The sequence below is a fragment of the Lepus europaeus genome, chromosome 16, assembly GCF_033115175.1.
Source record: "Lepus europaeus isolate LE1 chromosome 16, mLepTim1.pri, whole genome shotgun sequence".
Taxonomy (NCBI): Eukaryota; Metazoa; Chordata; class Mammalia; order Lagomorpha; family Leporidae; genus Lepus; species Lepus europaeus.
In genome coordinates, this window is record NC_084842.1 from 49,640,500 (window position 1) to 49,659,488 (window position 18,989).

At 57.3% G+C, this 18,989-nt stretch overlaps 1 protein-coding gene across 1 annotated transcript; it reads right to left on the reverse strand.

Annotated features, from left to right (window-relative positions):
- Positions 1 to 322: 322 nt before the first annotated feature.
- On the reverse strand, positions 323 to 17,161 carry CTSB (cathepsin B). The gene is made up of 10 exons (XM_062213223.1): positions 17,062 to 17,161; positions 6,617 to 6,767; positions 6,096 to 6,181; positions 5,144 to 5,258; positions 3,829 to 3,947; positions 3,512 to 3,597; positions 3,114 to 3,257; positions 2,673 to 2,789; positions 1,591 to 1,719; positions 323 to 1,275 (listed from the first exon to the last, which is right to left on the reverse strand). Exons 2-10 carry the CDS (start codon positions 6,740 to 6,742, stop codon positions 1,178 to 1,180), a joined length of 1,020 nt encoding a protein of 339 aa, XP_062069207.1. The 5' UTR covers positions 6,743 to 6,767; positions 17,062 to 17,161; the 3' UTR covers positions 323 to 1,177.
- Between the last annotated feature and the right edge of the window lie 1,828 nt (positions 17,162 to 18,989).

Here is an 18,989-nt window from a genome sequence, read left to right on the forward strand (position 1 = left end):
AAAAAAAAAGCACTACAACCACGACCTTAATTCTCTAAGCAGGAGCACGCTGGCCAAGGCTGGGGCATATTCAGAGGGAGCGATCTATAGAGAAGGATTGATGGGGATGGCAGGGAGCTGTAAGGAGAATGATGCCATGGACTGAAAACAGGGTTGGGGCAATGAGAAGTTGAAACTGCAGCTGCAGGGGCATGCAGTTACACACACACACACACACACACACACGATTCCTGCAGGGGCGGGGCGGGAGAGCAGACAGCAGCCACCAGGCTGCAGGCAGTGAGCAAGGGCTTGGAGACGCCAGCAGAGCACAGACCTCGGGTGGAAGGAGAAACCTTTTATTGGCACAGTCATTCCTCATTAAATGGACAGGGTGAAGCAGTGATTTCTAGAAAACAGCAAAAGCTGGTTTCTCCCACACTAGTCCTGCCAGCTGCCGTGTCAGGAGACAGTCAGCAAATCCACACCACCAGGTTTTGTTTCACACCGCGCCATTGGGAGACAATCTGGAAAAGGAGTGCCGCTCTTCCAACTATTAGACCTGTTCGTTCACGTGATCAGCTCAAGGATGCAAAAAATAAAACTTCTATTAGAAAGGAACCATGCCGAGGACAAGACCGGAGAGGGTTTGCGACACTGTGAAGCTTGGCAGGTGCAGGGGCCCTGGGGGGAGGTGGCGTCTTCCGGAGAGTTGCCGCCATCCCTCCTCGGAACCTGGTGCAGGTCTAGAAGGCAACTTGCTGGCGGCGTCAGCAGGAACGCCACTCGCCAATGCCTCGGAACACCTGCCGTCCACACCGACGGGTCTGTCCTGCTCTTGGAGGTTCCAGAGAGAGGAGTGGTGGGTGCGGTGGGTGCAGCTGGGGCAGGAGCAGCAGGTGCCTAGTGGAGGAGGAGCCTCCTGCGCTCACAGCAGTGGCCGGCGCGGCCTGTTGCCTCCTGACCAGCGTCCGCTGAGCAGGCTTGGAGGGGGCAGCCATGGATGCGTCTCCTTGGAAGACAGCTCTGGCGGCGGACACAAGCGTGGCCCAGTCTAGTCCTTCAGGCCCTGTCTAAAACCTCCTGTGTGGAAAGCCATTCCTACCTACCCCAACCCCATCTCATCTCCTCCCCAGCCCACCGGATACATTTAGGGGCGCCTCCCCCATGGCAGGGGAGGGGGCCAACCCACAGCGGGTTAGATCTGTCGCCAGTACTGGTCAGTGCGTGGGATTCCGGCCACAACTTCGGATTCGATTCCACAGTGATCCTGTCCTCTGAGGATTTTAAAGAAACCTGGGAAAGAAAAGGTGCTTTCACAGTGGGCCTTGGGTTTGGACTCTCATCGAAGCAAGGAGACCCATCCTCTAAAAGACCCAGGAGCAGGTCGCCACGCCAGCCCAAAGCAGGATGTCACAGAGGGAGCTGTGGTGGCCACACTCCCGGAAGCAAGGCCTCAGGGCGGCTTGGGGAAACCCGGCTCAGGCACAGATTGGGGTTCAGGGGCTCAGGGTTGGGAGCTGTGTGGCTGGCGGAGCCCAGAGCCCCGGATGTCCACTCTGTCCTGGCCCCCGGCTCCCCACTTTTGGAAGGAAGGGGACTGCCACTCACCTTTGTCACCCCAGTCAGTGTTCCACGAGTTGGCCACCAGCCAGTAGGGGACGCCATTCTCCTCGCCCCAGCCCAGGATGCGGATGGCGTGGCCTCCCATGATGTCGCCAGTCGTGTGCTGGTATACTCCTGGGGAAGGCAAGCGGCCTGGTCACACCCACACACCATTCTGCCTCCCACAGCAGCCCCGGGAGACACTGGCTCCAGAAGGATCAAGAGGGCCCTGTGAGGGAGGCACCAGCCCCCGGATGCTCCTCCCACCAGGAGCTTCCAGACGCTCCCATGATACCAGGGGCATTATTCAGATACATCTCTGGGGCCGGCGCTGTGGCATAGCAGATTAAGCGTCCGCCTGCAGCGCTGGCATCCCATATGGGCACCAGTTGGGGTCCCGGCTGTTCCACTTCCGATCCAGCTCTCTGCTGTGGCCTGGGAAAGCAGTGGAAGATGGCCCAAGTCCTTGGGCCCCTGCACCCGCGTGGGAGACCCAGAAGCTCCTGGCTCCTGGCTTTGGCTCTGGCCGTTGCAGCCATCTGGGGAGTAAACCAGCTGCTGGTGGATCTCTCTGTAACTCTTTCAAATAAATTAAAAACAAAACAAAAAACCAGGAGTTGGGATGGCATTCAGAGTTGCATCTTTACAGCAGATTTTTTTTTTTTTTTTTTTTTTTACTTTGTCCGGTCCTGGTTTCCATGAGAACCGATTTAACTGCGCATAGAGGAGATCCAGGGGGAAGGGCTCTGGAAGAAAGTTCTGCCCACAGCAGTGGGGCATCAGGCGAGGGGCCCGACAAAGCCCAGAGGCTAGGGCAGGCGGGAGGACGGGAAGGGAGGGTGAAGGCTTCTCAGGAGAGCTGGGCTCCCCAGGGACGGGAAGGAGAGAGCCAGTGAGAAACAACCCTGGGGAGACTTTGAGGAGCCAGGGAGACACAGGCAGGGTGAGCTGGGCCAGGGGAGGCCTGCGCGGTCCTCCCAGGAGCCAGGAGCCAGGAGCCCGGAGCCCGGAGCCCGGAGCCCAGAGCCCAGAGCCCCGGGCCGCGTGCCGCGCCGCCCCTGCAGTAGCCCTCCACCGGAGGCACGCACCTGACTTGTACATCAGAAAGTCAGAGTACACGGTGAAGGCGCCCTCCACCGGGCCGTTTTTGTAGATCTCTGCCTTGATCTCGTTCTCGTCGCTGGAGACGCTGTAGGAACTGTAGCCTGGGGAGGCAACCGGGCAGGGTGACGGTGCTGCCCACAGGGGACACTGTGGCACCAAGGGAGCATGAGCCACGGAGGCGCCCAGAGAAAGGGCCTGCAGGAGGCCCGAGGGAGCCCCTCGGACGGACGGCTCCGCCATCCCTTCCGGCTTACAGGAACGCAGTGGGGAACCAGCAGACAAGGCAAGTGTACTGTGGCCTGAGGCAAGGCAGGCCTCACTGCCGTTCCTTGGTCCGCCCCGGTGTCCCCGACTGCAGGATCCAGCGTGGCTGGCCTGTCCCCACCGCGGCTCCAGGGAGCGCCGGCAGACACCCCCCACCTTACCGAAGTGCTTGTCCTCCTTGTAGGACGGGCTGTAGCCGGGCTCGCAGGTCTTGCTGCACCTGGGCGTGTCTCCCTCCCCCGTGCATGCAGGCCGGGAGCCATTGACGTGGTGCTCACATGGAGGGATGGAGTAGGGTTTGCAGCCTAAGGCAACCAAGGAGCAAGAGGGGTGGTTGGTCTCCAGCCCCCACTGGGAGACCCTGCAGGCCAGGGCCGCCTTCCACCTGCTGCTGACAGTGCTGGCGCTGCCGGCTGGGTGACTGGCTTGTGTCCACCCCACCTCTAAGCCCAGCCCTGTGCCCTGTGCCCTGGACCTTCACGTTACAACGGAGGACGGAGCCATCAGGACTCAGCCTATAAAATCCAGCCGCAGATCTGGGCTAAGGGCACACACTCACCTACGTGGGAGTCATAGAGGCCCCCGGACACGAGGCCTTTTTTGGTCCAGAAGTTCCAAGCTCCAGAGGGGTAGCCGCCATTACAGCTGAAAGGAAACACACGTGTGTGGAGCTCTAGTCAGAGCCACTGTAGAGTTCTAGCTGCTCCCCAGAGCACGGCCAGGAGAGGGGGGCACCGGGCCCAGAGACTTCAGCGAGGTTATGAGACCCAGTTTCGCTAGGACTCCGGGAGCCCCGCCGGTCTCCCATTCCTTCTGATTCAATGGAGCACCGCTTCCCCGCACCAGGCACAATGGGTCACCCCGCCGCGGACTCACCCGTCCCCACACTGGCCGCCGCAGCAGGTGAGCATGTCCTCCGCCGACACCTCCACGTTCACGTGCCCGTTGGTGTGGATGCAGATCCGGTCGGAGATGGCTTCCACGGCCCCGAAAGCCTGCAGGAACAAGCGCCATGGGCTGAGGAGGCCGCATCCCTGGCCGGTGGCCAGCTCCAGCTGTCACTGGGGGCGGCGGCACAGACCTTCTGGGGGCCCCACCTCTTGCTACGTCTGGCAATGAGCAGGTGGGCTCCGACTCAGCTGTACTGTAGGAGACCACCTGAAACTTCCGCTAGGGAATTCCATTCATTTCCGAGACAGTAGCTTGTGTGTCTAACGTAAAACACAACTCACACAGAAGGCCAGCACCATGTGATTTCACTTAGAGGAAGCACTGGCATCGCCAAACTCACAGAAACAGGAACTACAGCGGGGCCTGCAGGGACCTGGGGAGTGGGGGTTGCTGGGCATGGAGATGGTTACTCAACACTGGGCAGGCTGGGGCCAGTGCTGTGGTGCAGCAGGTAAAGCCACCATCCGCAGTGCCAGCATCCCATATGGGCGCCGATTTGAGTCCCGGCTGCCCCACTTCCAATCCAGCTCTCTGCTAATGACCTGGGAAAGCAGTGGAAGATGGTCCAGGTCCTTGGGCCCTTTCACTTGCATGGGAGACCTGGAAGAAGCTCCTGGCTCCTGGCTTTGGATCAGCCCATCTCTAGCCATTGCAGCCATATTTGGGGAGTGAACCAGCGGATGGAAGATCTCTCTCTCTCTGTGTGTGTGTGTGTGTGTGTCTCTGCCACTGCCTCTGTGTAACTCTGCCTTTCAAATAAATAAATAAATCTTAAAAAAAAAAAAAAAAACAACACTGGAAAGGCACTTAATGCCACCGGGCTGTGCATTTAACAAATGGTTCTGATGGCTACATTTGGCCACCCTGTGTCACAATTAAACAAAATCAAGATAGCGCGTTGCACAGATGGGGCACTTTCACGGAGCGGAGCAGCAGTCAGAGGCACTGGTATTTCCTGACAGGCCAGCCAGCGTGTGACAGCAAGGAAACCAGCTACACAACCCAGGCACTTGGGACTGCCGGTGTGCAGGATGCTTCGCCCATCTGTCGTTCCACCTAAGCCTGGCGAGAACTCACAACCAACCAGAGGCACCCGATGATTTATCTTTTTTTAATGGATGGAAACGGAGATGCTGAAAGCTTACATGCTGGCCTTGTCACAGGCTGTTCCGATCCTAACCCCGGGATCACTGCCCCCGCCCCCTGTGCCCGACGCCCGTCCCAGGCATCAGGGGCTTACCCAGCAAGAGCCACAGGACCCCTGGTCTCTGATCTCCTTGATGGTTGGACAGTTTGGCCACTGTTCCCGCGCGTCGAAGCTCTCAGGCAGTTTTATGTCATCAGCGAACTCAACTCTGGGGAAGGAAAGGTCTTTATCAGAAGCCCTCATCCCATAGCTCGTGCCCTGCCTCCCTGCAGAGGCTGTCTGGCTTAAGAGCAGCTGGCTGGGGCCGGCACTGTGGCGCAGCGGGTTAATGCCCTGGCCTGAAGTGCAGGCATCCCATATGGGTGCCAGTTCTAGTCCCAGCTGCTCCTCTTCTGATCCAGCTCTTTGCTATGGCCTGGGAAAGCAATAGAAGATGGCCCAAGTCCTTGAGCCTCTGCACCCACGAGGGAGACCCGGAAGAAGCTCCTGGCTCCTGGCTTCGGATCGGTGCAGCTCTGGCCATTGAGGCCAATTGGGGAGTGAACCAGCGGATGGGAGACCTCTCTCTCTGCGTTGTCTGCTTCCTTCTAGACTTACTTCCTGGGTAGTTTCGAGGGTTTCAGACACAGGGTTTCCTGCTTCCCCTGCTCCTAGGCATAAGCAGCTGCCCAGGTCCCTGACATCACCGTAAGTATCACCACCATCAGAAGACGGTGTGGTCTCCCCTCACTCAACTACCCGGCCTTGGGGAGACATCTGATGCTTGCTCAAGAGTAGCATCTGTGTGAAAATGTGCACTGCAGAGTTTGCTAGGAAAAAAAAGCATTAATGGGAGATCACGTAGCTTTTCTTAGGTTTTGCCTTAAATTTCCCAAGGTTGAGTCCCGGCAGACCTGGACCTCCCTGTCACACCGGCCCTGCTCTGAGACACCTGGGGGCAATCCAGCATCCAGGGCAGCCCTTACTTCACATGGCCTCTGCAGCCCCGGGGGACATCGAGGCCTGGGGGCCTTCTCCCTCCCTGGAGCTCTCACAGGGCACTCACCTGCGGGGCAGCTTGGGCCCTCCCAGGAAGGTGCCGCACAGCTTCTTGAGGTAGCTCACCTCCACGTTGAAGAAGTTGTGCCCAGCCTGGAAGAGAGCCACCCTCTCAGTCACCCAGCAGCAGACGGGTGCTGCCTCCTCTGAAAGCTGGCGTGGGAAGGCCAGGGGTCCTGCACAGCTGGGGAATGGCTGGAGCGATCCTTGGGCCTCTCATCTCCACCATTTGCTGGCAAGAAGACAGAACCTCCCAACCCTGAACACAGGGGCCAGTACCGATGAAGCAGCACGGGACTTCTCTGGCTGTGGACACTTCTGAAGCTAGCTTACTCCCGCACGTGCACACACACGCCCCCCCCCCCCCCCAACACACAGTGCTCAGGATGGGAGGTCAAGGGCCCGGTCCTCTGAGCTTCAACTGCCCAGGACATAGTCCTGTGGCCACAGCAGGCGTCTCTTCCCTGGGGATCCGTGTGCAGATAAACCCGCGGAGGGGACCCAGGCTGGGAGCAGCCCCTGGCCCACCTGCCACGTCGTGTTCTGCTTGTTGATGAAGTTGACCAGCTCATCCGACAGCGGGTGCAGATGGGAGTTGCTCCAGGCGCTGGTCAGTGCCAGCAGGCAGCAGAGAGGGGCCAAGAGTCGCCACATTCTGGAAGACAGATCCTTGATGCACCTGCCAAAGATGGAACAGCAAACATCAGGCTGCTTCTCCCCCACTGGGCTCCCTTGCTCTGCTCATAGGGCACAGTCCCGGTGCACACCTGTCCTGGCCCCGCCCCCGCCCATTTCCCCCTAGGTGAATGAAGCGTGGTGCAAGAGCAGAGAGCCCATGGGCTCCCAGCCTCATGGCCACTCAAAGTCCCCAACTGTGCCCGGAGCACAGGGTCACGTGCAAAGCCCTGTCTGTGCTGGGTGTGCCAGAGCCAGGAGCGGGGAAGCTGTGCTGCAGCTACACTGAGTCCAGGGCCCGCTCTATTTTCAGATCTGCAGAACAAAGGTTGAGACTTTTCCCCAGTGAGAGATCTGAAACTGTGTGATCATGTCCTAGGGGAGGAGAAACCTGAGAGAAAGAAAGATGCGTGAGCACCATTCTCGACAAAACACACACAGGCCCCAGAGTGCCGGCCCGCGTGCCGACTGGGGCACGGAGCAGGTCTGGCTGGTGGCACCAGCCTTCTGGGATCTGCTCTGGCTTTTCCGGTCAGCCAAGGGCTCCACTTCCGGCTTGAGATGAGGCTTCTGAGAAATCATCACATCACTGCCTCGGCCTTTGCCCTTGGACTCGCTCCTTGGTTAAGAGACCAACGAGTTCCAGCCAACCCATGAGTCACCCTCTTACACAAGTTGAACAAAAGCAAGAAGTGTTCCCTGGGCACCGGCACCTGGGGCCCCGTGGGCACCTGTCCCCGACCTGATGTAGGAGCTGGCACGTGACACTCTGCCTTGCCTGGTGAGGTCTATTTCAGGGATAATCTGGACTTCATTGTTGCTTAGTTCACAATTCATCCGGAAGAACAAACGTGTGAGGACAGCAAGATGACTCTGACAGGAGCCTGGTCCTCCAGGGCAGCAAATTGCTTCCTGCAGCACCGGAGCAGCTCATCAACGGGGTGCTCAGAAGCTCGCCCAACGGGGGAGTCCAGGGCAGCTGGGCAAGGCCCCCGAGGAGGCGACAGGCGACGCCGCAGCAGGTACTGCCTGCACAGCTGCTGTCCATTTTGGAAAAAAGAGTAAGGCTGAATTTTTGCACTTGACTCCTACTGCACAGAAAGTGCCTCAGTGAGACAAAGCTCACAAATAAAAAAATAGAAAAGTCTTATGAAGAAAACCCATGATCTTTCAAAATTGTTATCATTTTGAGGAATGCCTAAGACTGATGTAAAACACGACCTTCAAGGAGAAATATCTGATTACATGAAAATAAAATTTATTTAAAAAATCAAATAAAGACAAACGTAAGATGCCAGAGTTCCACATCAGAGTACCTGGGTTTGAGTCTGGCGGCAGCTTCCTGTTCGTGCAGAGCCTGGGAGGCAGCATTGATTGGCTCAAGCAGTTCGGACCCTGCCACCTTTGTGGGAGACCTGGACCGAGTTCCTGGCTCCCAGCTTCCACCAGGTTCGTCCCAGCTGGTCTAGTTATTTGGGGGGGTGAACCAGCAGATGGGAGCTCTCTGTCACTTTGTCTCTTTGCCTCTCTCAAAAAAACAGTAACATGGGGCTGGCACAGTGGCATGGTGGGTAAAGCTGCCACCTGCAATGCTGGCATCCTACACAAGCACCAATTCTAGTGCTGGCTGCTTCACTTCCTGTTTTGTTTTTTTAATTTATTTATTTGAGAGTTACACAGAGAGAGAAGGAGAGGCAGAAACAGAGAGAGAGAGAGAGATCTTCCATCTACTAGTTCACTCTCCAATTGGCTGCAACGGCTAAAGCTGCGCCAATCCGAAGCCAGGAGCCAGGAGTCTCCTCTGGGTCTCCCCGACAGGTGCAGGGGCCCAAGGACTTGGGCCATCTCCCACTGCTTTCCCAGGTCATAGCAGAGAGCTGGATGGGAAGTGGAGTAGCCGGGTCTCGAACCAGCACCCATATGGGATGCCAGCACCTTAGGCAGTGGCTTAACCCGCTATGCCACAGCGCTGGCCCCTGCTTCACTTCCAATCCAACTCCCTGATAATAAGCCTTGGAAGGCGGCAGAAGATGGCCTGGGTACTTAGGCCCTTGCCACACATGTGGGAGACTTGAATGGAGTTCCAAGGTCCTGGGTTCGGTCTGGCCCAGCCCTATTGCAGCCATCTGGGGAATGAAATAAAGGATGGAAGATCTCTCTGTGTCATGCCCTCTCTCTCTGTCTTTCAAATAAACAAATCAATCTTTAAATACAGCTCAAAAAATCAGAGAAATGGAAGCAGCATAAAAGAAAAATGGTAAAAGGATATACAGTGACTTTATAGAAAACTACAAATGGCAGCATAGATATAACAATGCCGAGCCTCAGAGGCATGTAGATAAAATCAAGGGGATATTCATTAGATGTCAGACTTGGAAAGGCCAAAGGCCACACCACCCAGCCTTTCCCAGTGGGGAAAAAGAGGCCAGCACTGATAACAGGTGCTTGGGGCAGGGCAGCCATGGCAGGGCCAGCCTGCGATGCCTACCAATCCTTAAATCTGCAGGCCCTGGAACATAGCAATTTGACATTTAGAATTCATCGGACAGGTAGAGTAGTCCCTACAAGCAGAGAGGTACAAGTACAGGATTTTTACTAAATAGTCCTTGTTTGTAGTAGCAAAAGGCCAGAAACAAAAGCTGACAAGGAAGCAACAGTTAAATTATGGTAAGTGGTTACATGGAATACAAAGTAGCCACCAAACAACTGTGCTAGCTGAACTGCCTCCTACCACACAGCTAAAATAAAAATGCCCCAGTCAGACTGTCAGTGGGGGGAAAGCGAGTTGCAGATGATCAGTGCACGAGTCTATTAAGCAGCGTGTGCCTATAGCTGCAGTCCTGTTACTGCATCCAGGGCATCATGGCAAGGATACAGAAGAGGTGAGGAATGGTACAGGGACTTTTGTCACTACAGATCCTTCTTCTAAAAAAGAAACAGGGGAAGACATTCGGCTTAAGATGCCCACACCTCGCATCAGGGTCCCCGGGTTCAACACCTGGCCCCTGCTCCTGACTCCAGCTTCCTATTGGAAATGACTTGATCCCCTAGGTCCCTGCCACACACAGAGGGATCCTGGATTGAGTTCCAGGCTCCCAGCTCCAGCCACTGCAGGCATGGGGGGGAGCAAACCAGTGGATAATGGGAGATCTTCCTGCCTCTCAAATAAATACTTTAAATTAAGAAATAAACTTGTTCTTGTATTTTATTTTTTAAAATTAACTGATTTATTCAAAAAGCAGAGTTATACAGAGACAGAGGGAAAGATAGAGAGATCTTCCATCTACTGGTTCATTTCCCAAATGGCTGCAATGATCTGAGTGGGGCCAGGTCAAAGCTAGGAGCAGGAGCTTCTTCTGGGTCTCCCACATGGGTAGCAGGAACCCAAGTACTTGAGCCATCCACTGCTGCTTTCCCAGGCCATAGCAGGGAGCTGGATCAGAAGTGGGGCAGCCAGGACTTGAACACACAACACTGGCCCCTTGTTCTTGTATTTTTTTAAAAATTATTTATTTATTTTAAAGTCAGAGTTACACAGAGAAAGAAGGAGAGGCAGAGACAGGGAGGAAGGGAGAGAGGGAGAGGCAGAGGGAGAAGGAGAAAGAGAGAGAGAGAGGTCTTCCAACTGCTGACTCACTCCCCAATTGGCCACAATGGCCGGAGCTATGCTGATCTGAAGACACGAACCAGGAGCTTCTTCCAGGTCACTCATGCAGGTGCAGGGACCCAAAGACTTGGGCCATCTTCTACTGCTTTCCCAGGTCATAGCAGAGAGCTGCTGGATTGGAAGTGAAGCAGCCAGGACTTGAACCGGCGCCCATACGGGATGCCGGCACTGCAGGCAGTAGCTTTACCTGCTATGACACAGCGCCGGCTCCTTGTTCTTGAATTTTAAAGTTTTGTTTCTTTTAGGAAGAATGGTAGCACTGCTTCTGAGACCTTAAGCCACCAAACTGATAAACATCTGATCCCCAAATGCATTTTCAGTGACTTCTGAGACTGCCTCCCTAGTGACTTTCTGTTCACACACTTCACTTCTGTTTCCAGTGACTCACAGGGGACTGGGTGTCACATGGCCACATGACCACATGTCAGCCACCCACACGGCCTCTGAACTGTTACGTAAATGTGTCTCCTGGGCAGCAAGGTGCAGCAGGCTGGTTCTTTTCCTTCCTTTCAGTGGTACCCTCTGACCTACACAGGGCACTTTAACCTCTCCCCAGGATGGGAGAAGTCGGTGCAGGAACCCCGCGGAATCACTCGCTGTAGGTGCAATCAGCGGACGGGGCCTGAGCACAAGGGCTGCCCCGCTCGGCTTCTAACCAGCACGGGTCCAAGGTGACATGCAGGACCTGGCTGGGTCCTCAGGAAAGCCTCGCGTGAGACAAGATGCTGCACACGTGTCCAATGGCAGCAGAGTGTCCCCAGGTGCCCCTGGGAGACTGGCATCTGTTGTCACATTAAGTCACAAGCCAAGCGGAAGACAGCTCATTTCTATGGCAACTCAAATTTCTAAACAAGGTCTCTTTGGTTTCTGTGTTGGCAGAACACAGGCGCTCCCATCTCCCAAGGGGGCCCTAACTCCTGCACGCCCACCTGCCATGGCCAGTGCCACGCCATTCCCAGCCGAGTCTCCTGGCCTGCAGGCCTTGCATGGGCTCCATTCTCTTCCTCTTTCGGCTCTGCAATCCTCCATCCATCTCTGCCAACCTTGTTCTCCCTATGTGAACTCCAAGCTGACAGCTGGGGACTGTTAGCCAGCATTAATGCCTGACACGACGTGGCGCCCTCACACAGCTAGGGTGTCAGGGACCCTCCACCCCTTCCTCGAAGCCTCTGGGTTAGGATTCTAGGGGCCACAAGCGAGGCCTGGGCTTGGAGGACAGGGACCTACATCTCAGCTCTGCCACCTGCTGACTTTGCCTGAGCCGCAGTTTTTTTCTCTGTAAAGTGGGAGTAATGGCCTCCAGGTCTCTGGGTGGAAGCCAGGAACGAACCGAGGCGGGCAAAAGCCCCTTGCAGGGGTATAGCGAGAAGGTAATGAAACTGCTCAGCCCAGCAGCTTTGCTGCCCTCCCTTCTCCTCCCCGTTCCCTCACTTCTAATTTCAGGAGGGAAGGGGCCCAAGCAGATGGGGAACAGCTGGGAGTCATCAGATCCCCTTTCTCCAGGTGTGGCCCAGGGGCTAACAGCTGTGGGCACGAGTGACTGCCGCTCCTCAGGCAGCTGGGCCCTTGGGCAGACGTGCTCTGCCCCTTCCCCAAGCTAACCTCTGGCGAAAGTACCCGAGCTCTTCTCACTTCTTCCTTTTCCAAACCCACGCAGCACTCAGGAGTTTCTAAGTCACACCAAGGTGGGTAGAATGCTGTCATGTCGCCAGGCGAGACCGTCCACCAAATCACCTTGCTGTCCCAGCAAAGCCACTCCTCAGACTGCCTTGAAGCCACACCTAGGACACACAGGGACCCTGGGACCCTGAAAGATGGAATGAACATCGAAGGAGAAGATGCCTGTATCCGCATCAGAGTGCTGGTTCGAATCTTGGCTCCTCTGCTTCAGATCCAGCTTCCTGCTAGTGCAACCCAGGAGGCGGCCGAGGACGACCCTAGTGCCTGGGCCCCCACCGCCCATGTGGGACACCTGGACAGCGCTCATGGTTCCTGGCTCTGGCCTGGCCCAGCTCAGGCTACTGTGGTCATTTGGGATATGGACCAGTGGATGGACGATCTCTCTCTCTCTCTCTTGTTCTAACTTTCAAGTAGATGAAAATAAGTAAGCCGTTTTTGAAAAGTGAACGAACGTCTAGCAACACGGTATTGACGCAGTCCGTTGCTCTTCCCTGATCACCCCTCTGTGACAGCGCTGCTGACTCCTTCCACAGTGGGCTGGAAGGAATCAGAAACTTCGAGTGCCTGCGTTTTCCCGACACCGCCAGTTAGGAGTGTGCCTTACCCAGCGCAGCAGTGCTCGGGGTTTGGGGATGGCGGAAGGCAGGCGGGCTGCGAGGACGCGGCCGGGCCCTTGTGAGAACTCGGTAAGCTTCTTTCTCTTCTATAAAAACTCCTCCTGCCTGTGTTGCTAGAGGCAGCTGCTCTTCCAGTTTCGACCACTTCAGTGCAGTCACAGACAAGACCATGCAGATCTGCTATCCCCCACAAGCCGGTTAGAACGCAGCAGCCCTGCGGCGGCTGGGAGCGCGCTGACCTGCGCTCTGAACACACCGACGGAGGCCAAGACACTGCCTGTCTGGTCTGAATCACAGCCTTGATGTGGTCTCTCATGTTCTGTTTTTGCCCTTTATGGTATTCAATGCCTTCTGGTTGACAACGCTGAAGGACAAAAACCCCAGTTCTCAGCCCCGTCCATCTCCTTAGGAACAGACACCAGCTGCCCACTTGTCCCCGGGAGCTGGGCTCCTGGCAGCCATTGGTTGTGTGGCCTAGAAAGGCCATTCAGGGCAGGCAGCAGGCAGCTGGCAGGTGCTGACCATCCCTGGAGGACCCAAGAGAGCCGGAGAAGCTGTTAGACGACCCTGCCCCTTCACACCCACCAGAGCCCTTCAGGCCATGCACAGGCACTGCCCTACTGCCCACCTGTCAGCCATCTACCCACAATAAGCCACTCCTTTGCACCAGGTGCAGCAGGGCCAGCCTACTAAAGCTACTCCCCCACATGCCTGGACAATGTCTCACTACAACACCCACACTCGGAACCCAGCCCAACACCAGCGCAGTAAACCCCGTGCCCAGCGTGTCGTGCATCAAAGAAAATGACGACTGGAGGCCTACAACCACAGACACCATGAAAGCTCCCAGCAGTTCAAAATGTCTTTATTGTTAGTGAGACAATCTAGGCAATGTTCTGGAAAGTTCTGGAAGCTTCTGTCTACCAGCTCTGCTCGATGGCTCTGTTACTCGCTTAATGAGATGCACATCTCCATTGCTAAAGTGGGCATGGCGCCTGGATACTGAAGGATGCTGGGTCTACTTTATATAAAAGCTTTTGATCCTTTGGGATTTAAATGAGATTAGTGCTCCTGACCTCTCCAGCTTGCAGCACACCAAAGTGCCCTAATTCGACTGCAGGTTAGATTACAGTAGATTATACTTCCCGCTGGCAGGAGGAGAGCACACAGCACAGATGTCCTGCCCCCCAGCTCGGCACTGGTTTCCTCTCCTGGGGAGAGGGCTAACAGAAGGCGGAAGGGGATGCTCCCCACGGGCCATCTGCATCACCAGGAGGGGACTCCACAGTTCCCCATGCACATGGCAGGTGACACATGCTGCCCAGGGTAATTTTATTTTCAAATCTATCCCAGATTAGATGAAAAAAGATATGGCCTCTGACCTATCAGTAAGAAGGCCTTCAACGTTATTCATTCTGCTGTCTTGACTAACAAAAAGTCACCCCCACACACACACACACACACCAGGAGAGTTAACTGAGTAGAGCTGCAGCAGGTGCCAGCCATCGGAGGTCTGACTGGTCCTCGAGTGGCAGCAGCCCGTGACTGGCAGCACCCTCCCACGACTTCTGCAAGCCAGGAAGGCACCTGACTCCTCTGTGTGGGCACATCCCGCCCAAGTGCAGGTTAGCAGGGCACAGGGCCGTGGAGCAGTCGCGGCCCATGTTGCTCTGAGGGCAGAACATCCTGCCACTCTGCAGTGCTCCTGTGCCGGGTCTGCCAACTATCTTGGTGCTGTCAGTCCCTTTCTCCTCCACCCATGCTTGCCGATAACATGAGATTATCTTGACCAGACCACAGGAGGTATTGGCTTGCTCATTACAGATAACACGGTCAAGGATACAAGCCACGCATCCTCCCCAGCACCTGGCACGCACACAGTACTGATCCCCATAAAGGACCATCACGCTCGTCTAAGGAGTCCATTGTCCACGGGAGGAAAACTGAGGCTTGGGGTGGACCTAAGTGGAAACTGATAACGGTCAGGAGACAATTCCAGGTGGAATTTCACAGCTGAGTGACCCCCCAACTACAGGGACACTTGCAGGCACCCTGGTTTTCTCGTTTGTAAAGTGAAACATGTCTGCCGGAGTTTATGGATTGGCAAATATTACCTGATCGCTGTGAGGCTGGCGGAGCTGACGCCAGGAACCCGCTGCCTCACAGGGGGGTTGCCTACCCTGGTTCCTGCACCTGAGACTGGGCGGCCCCAGGTCTGTAAGGGAAGGGCAAGGGCCTGAACCCATGAGATTTCAGGGGGTCTGGTTCCAGGTGTGGCCATGCTACATCCCTGCACCGCCCCTCCCACAGAGAGCAGGGCGGAATGAAAACATCCACAGCGACACAGCCTCCCTTAGTTCCTGGAACGGGACCAGGTGTGCACTGCTGACTGCACCCCAACATCCAGTGAGCAAATACACCCCCATACACACTCAGCTTCCTGCCAGCCCCTACCAGCACCCTCCCTGCCTGAGAACTCTGTGAAAGGCAAAAGCACGCATTTCACGTAGTTCAACCTCACGGATTTCGGATACTTTCCTTGGGCCAGAGCAGCACAAGCGGGCAGCAGACCTGTGCCGCCTCCTCTCTCCCAAGCGTGGGTATTCCACACAACTCGCCACTGCCTCTAAGGAAATCACACACGGTGGGCAGTTAAGCCGTGGCCTGGGACACCCGCATCCCGTGAGGGTGCCTGGGTGTGAAACCCAGCTCCACTGCTGCTGCCGGCTTCCTCCTAAGGAGCATCCTGGGAGGCAGCTGGCTCAGCTACTCGGGTCCTGCCAGGCTAGTGAGACCCGGATTCAGTTCTAGGTTGTAGCTTCAGCCTGGCCTAGTCTGGGTTGCTGTGTGCATCTGGGGGGAGTGAGTGAAGAAGAGACAGAAACCTCTGTCTCCGCCATTCAAGTATAATAAAATTTTAAAAGAAAATCAGGCAATAGTGGTCTCCCTCTACTTCCCAAGCCACTGCCAAGAGCAGAATAAAATATCTTCTTCTACCCTACCCTGAGTGTGTGCAACCCCCAGGCCCAGCAGTTGGGGAAAGAAAAGAAGCAGGGACCTCGGCCCCAGCTGCTGAGTCAGCACCGCAGGGGCAATTTCGCCCTGGAGCCAAAGGGCTCCCACCCACGCCCGAATCCAACCAGCCTGGAAACAGGGCTGTGCTGCCCAAGCCAGCCTCGGGGTACCCGGGAGCCAGGGCCTCAGAAGCAGCCACAGGAGGGCCCTGCACCTGTGCCATCAGCAGAACCCCCCGGGTTTTCTCCACTGTTCTGCAGGGCTCCTCCGACTTTCTGAGAGGCTTCGCAGCATAGGCAGCCCTGCCCTTCTCCAACAAAGCTCCAGGTCTCCATCACCGGAGCCACGCGGAAGCGGGCTCCTCCATTAAGGAAAGGATGGCAGGGAAGGAGTGGCCTCTCCTCAGCCAACTCCCTGCCAGGCCTCTTCACCTACCTCCCAGTGACCCCAGCCCGGGTGGCCGCACCTCTGCCGGTCTCCTCTGGTGAGAGGCACCCGGAGATGTGTTCCTAAGAGACCCGAGGTGCTAGGTGGTCCCCTGCATCCCGCAACCTCGCTCCCTCCACCACCAGGCAATGGGGTCCCTCCCAGGTCGGATGGCGAATGCCTGAGCTACAGTCCTGCACCTCACACCTGCACCCGCTACCAAGGAGGGTCCAGTTCACGTCCCCCGGTCTGCCTGCCCACCCGTCGTCCCCCTGCCCCAGCTGCTCCTCAGGGCCATGAACCGAGGGCGGAGGTGAAGCCGCAAACACCCTGCTTCCCCTCCCACAGCCCTGCCCCCGGCACCCCGGGGACAGCCTGGGGCCCCCAAGTCCGGGACGGGCTCCTCTCCTCTCCGCTCAGTTTCTCTTCCTGTTTATGAATCGCACTCCTCCTCGTGCCGGTTCCACCCTAGCCACCCAGTTCCAGGTTCCTGTTTTCGAAGGGACCCGACTCCTGGGACTCCAGGAATGGTGTGGAGATTGTGCGCAGTCAGGCACGCAGGCAAGCCCTTCAGAACGAGAAAAAAACGACCACGCAGGCAGACGGGGTGCCCTGAGCCCAGGACTGTGTCCCCAAGAGCCCCGAGGCCGGGGTCTGATCTGCGCGCCTCGGCAACCCCACTCGGGGCGGGCCCTGGGTGTGAGCCGAGCAGGCCCAGGGTCACTGCGCCCAGCGATGGCGCAAAGGCAGCCCGGGGCCACCCCTGCTGGCATCACAGCGACGGCCCCAAGGGTGGCTCTCCTCCGCCAGCCGGGGCACCTAGGCCCGGCCAAGGTCACTTTCCGCCGCGGGGCGCCGCCACCCGGGCCCGCGCGCCTCCAGCGCCGACTCACCGAGCGCAGCCGTGAGAGCCGGGCCTGCAGCCTCCTCGCGCCCGCCGCCGCCGCCGCGCCGCAGCCGGAGCCCAGCAGCCGCCGTAGCTCCCGCAGCCCGCCCTGCGCCCTTTTACCCAGCCGGCCCCGCCCGCCGCCCGGCTGACTCGTCACGTGACGCCGCGCCCGCCCCGCCCCGCCCGGGGCCCCGCACCCCCGCCCCGGCTCCTGCCCCGCCCGCCCCGCGGGGCCTCGGTTCCGGGAGACCCGGCGGGGGCCGCTCCGAGCCCAGGGCGCACGGGCCGGAGGAGCGAACCCCCGGCTTCCAGGGGGACCTGCCGCGGGCGGGAGGCGCACAAGTGGGCCCAGGTCCCCACCAGGCAAAGCTGCGGGATGCCTGCGTGTGGCCATCCATTCGCAGAGCAGAGGCTGGGGCTGCAGGTGTGGGGACAGCCAGCCTCACAGAGGAGCCTTAACGCGGGGCTTCCTTAGCGCTAACGTTCTGAGAGAGCGTTGCGGAGATTCGGGACAAGGCACCCAAACGCAGTGCGCTGGCGTGCTGAGAACTTTGAGCCCAAAAAAGCATGCTCGCCACATCTGGCGGCCCTTTCTCCCCCAAAACAGGCGCAGGAACTAGACTGCCTCTTCCCCCAGCTAAGTCATAGCAGCTGGGACCCTGCGCCTACACCTGGAAAACCTAGAAGTAGAATCGGACCTTGCCTGGCCTTGCCGTGTGGGAGCTGGCCACCCTCTGGGTGCTACGTTCCCAGAGGGCCAGCCCGGCACCAGCGGGACGAAGGGCGGCGGCTACACAGTGGGGCCAAACAGAGTCTAAACAGGGACATAGGCAGCCAGCACAGGGTTTTTGATGGAGAGGCTGGTGGAGATGGTAGGGTGGCTCAGGCCCATTTCCCCCCCACAAGCACCCCCAAACCTCTCTAGCCCTCACGACAAGCTTGCAAGGTAGGCATGACCCCGATTTCATTTAGGAGACCCAGAAAAGTCTGGCACCTGCGAGCTGTGGGTCCGGCTGACCGCAGGAGGCTGGCTCTCTGCTGTAGGTACAGATGCCCAGCCATCAGCTGTCACACAGCTCCTGAGCCTGCCCTGGCCCATCAGGGAGCTATCTGACATGTCTACACCACCTGCTTGGCACCAAGTTAGATAGGAGTGGAAGGAAAGAGATCTCCAGTATTCAAGCATGGTCACTGAGCGTCCAGCCAAGTGGGTTGCCAGGGAGCTTACCACAGTGGCAGAAAGTTCTGGAAGTCCAGGTGTCCCCAGCTGCCTGCTCCCCTGGGCCGTGTCTTGAGAGCTGTGGACTCCAGACTGCACATGAGTGATTTGATAGGTCTTCTATACACCACCAAATCATCGAAGGCCTCCAGGAAGAGCTCAGAAGATGGTACAAACAGGGAGCACACAGATATGACCATGACCGAAAGACAGAGACCGAGAGAGAGAGAGAGAGAGAGAGAGAGAGAGAGAGAGAGTTTCCATCTGCTGGCCCGCTCCCTGTATCCCCATGGCAGCCAGGGCTGGGCCAGGCTGAAGCCAGGAGCCTGGAATTCCATCCGGGTTTCCCATGAGGCTGGCAAGGCCTAAGCATGGGCCACCATCTGCTGCTTCCGAGGAGGCATTGGCAAGAAGCTGAATCCGAAGCAGAGGAGCTGAGACTCAGCCCGGCTCCCTGACAGAGGGTGTGGCATCCCTAGCGTAGCTTAACCCACTGCGCTACAACAGCCACCGAGACACGTGGTCTAAGGAAAATCAGCACCTGATGAAATGAGAAAGCCCCCCACCCCCCACACTGTGTTACAGAGGCAGAAAAGGGGACCCAGGAAAGTTCTAGTAAGTTACTGTTAGGTTCTAGGGTTCGAAGAAGGCAAGGAGGCAGCTAAAGCACAAAAGGCTATTTTAGTAGGGACAGAAACACCTTGAGAAAGTGT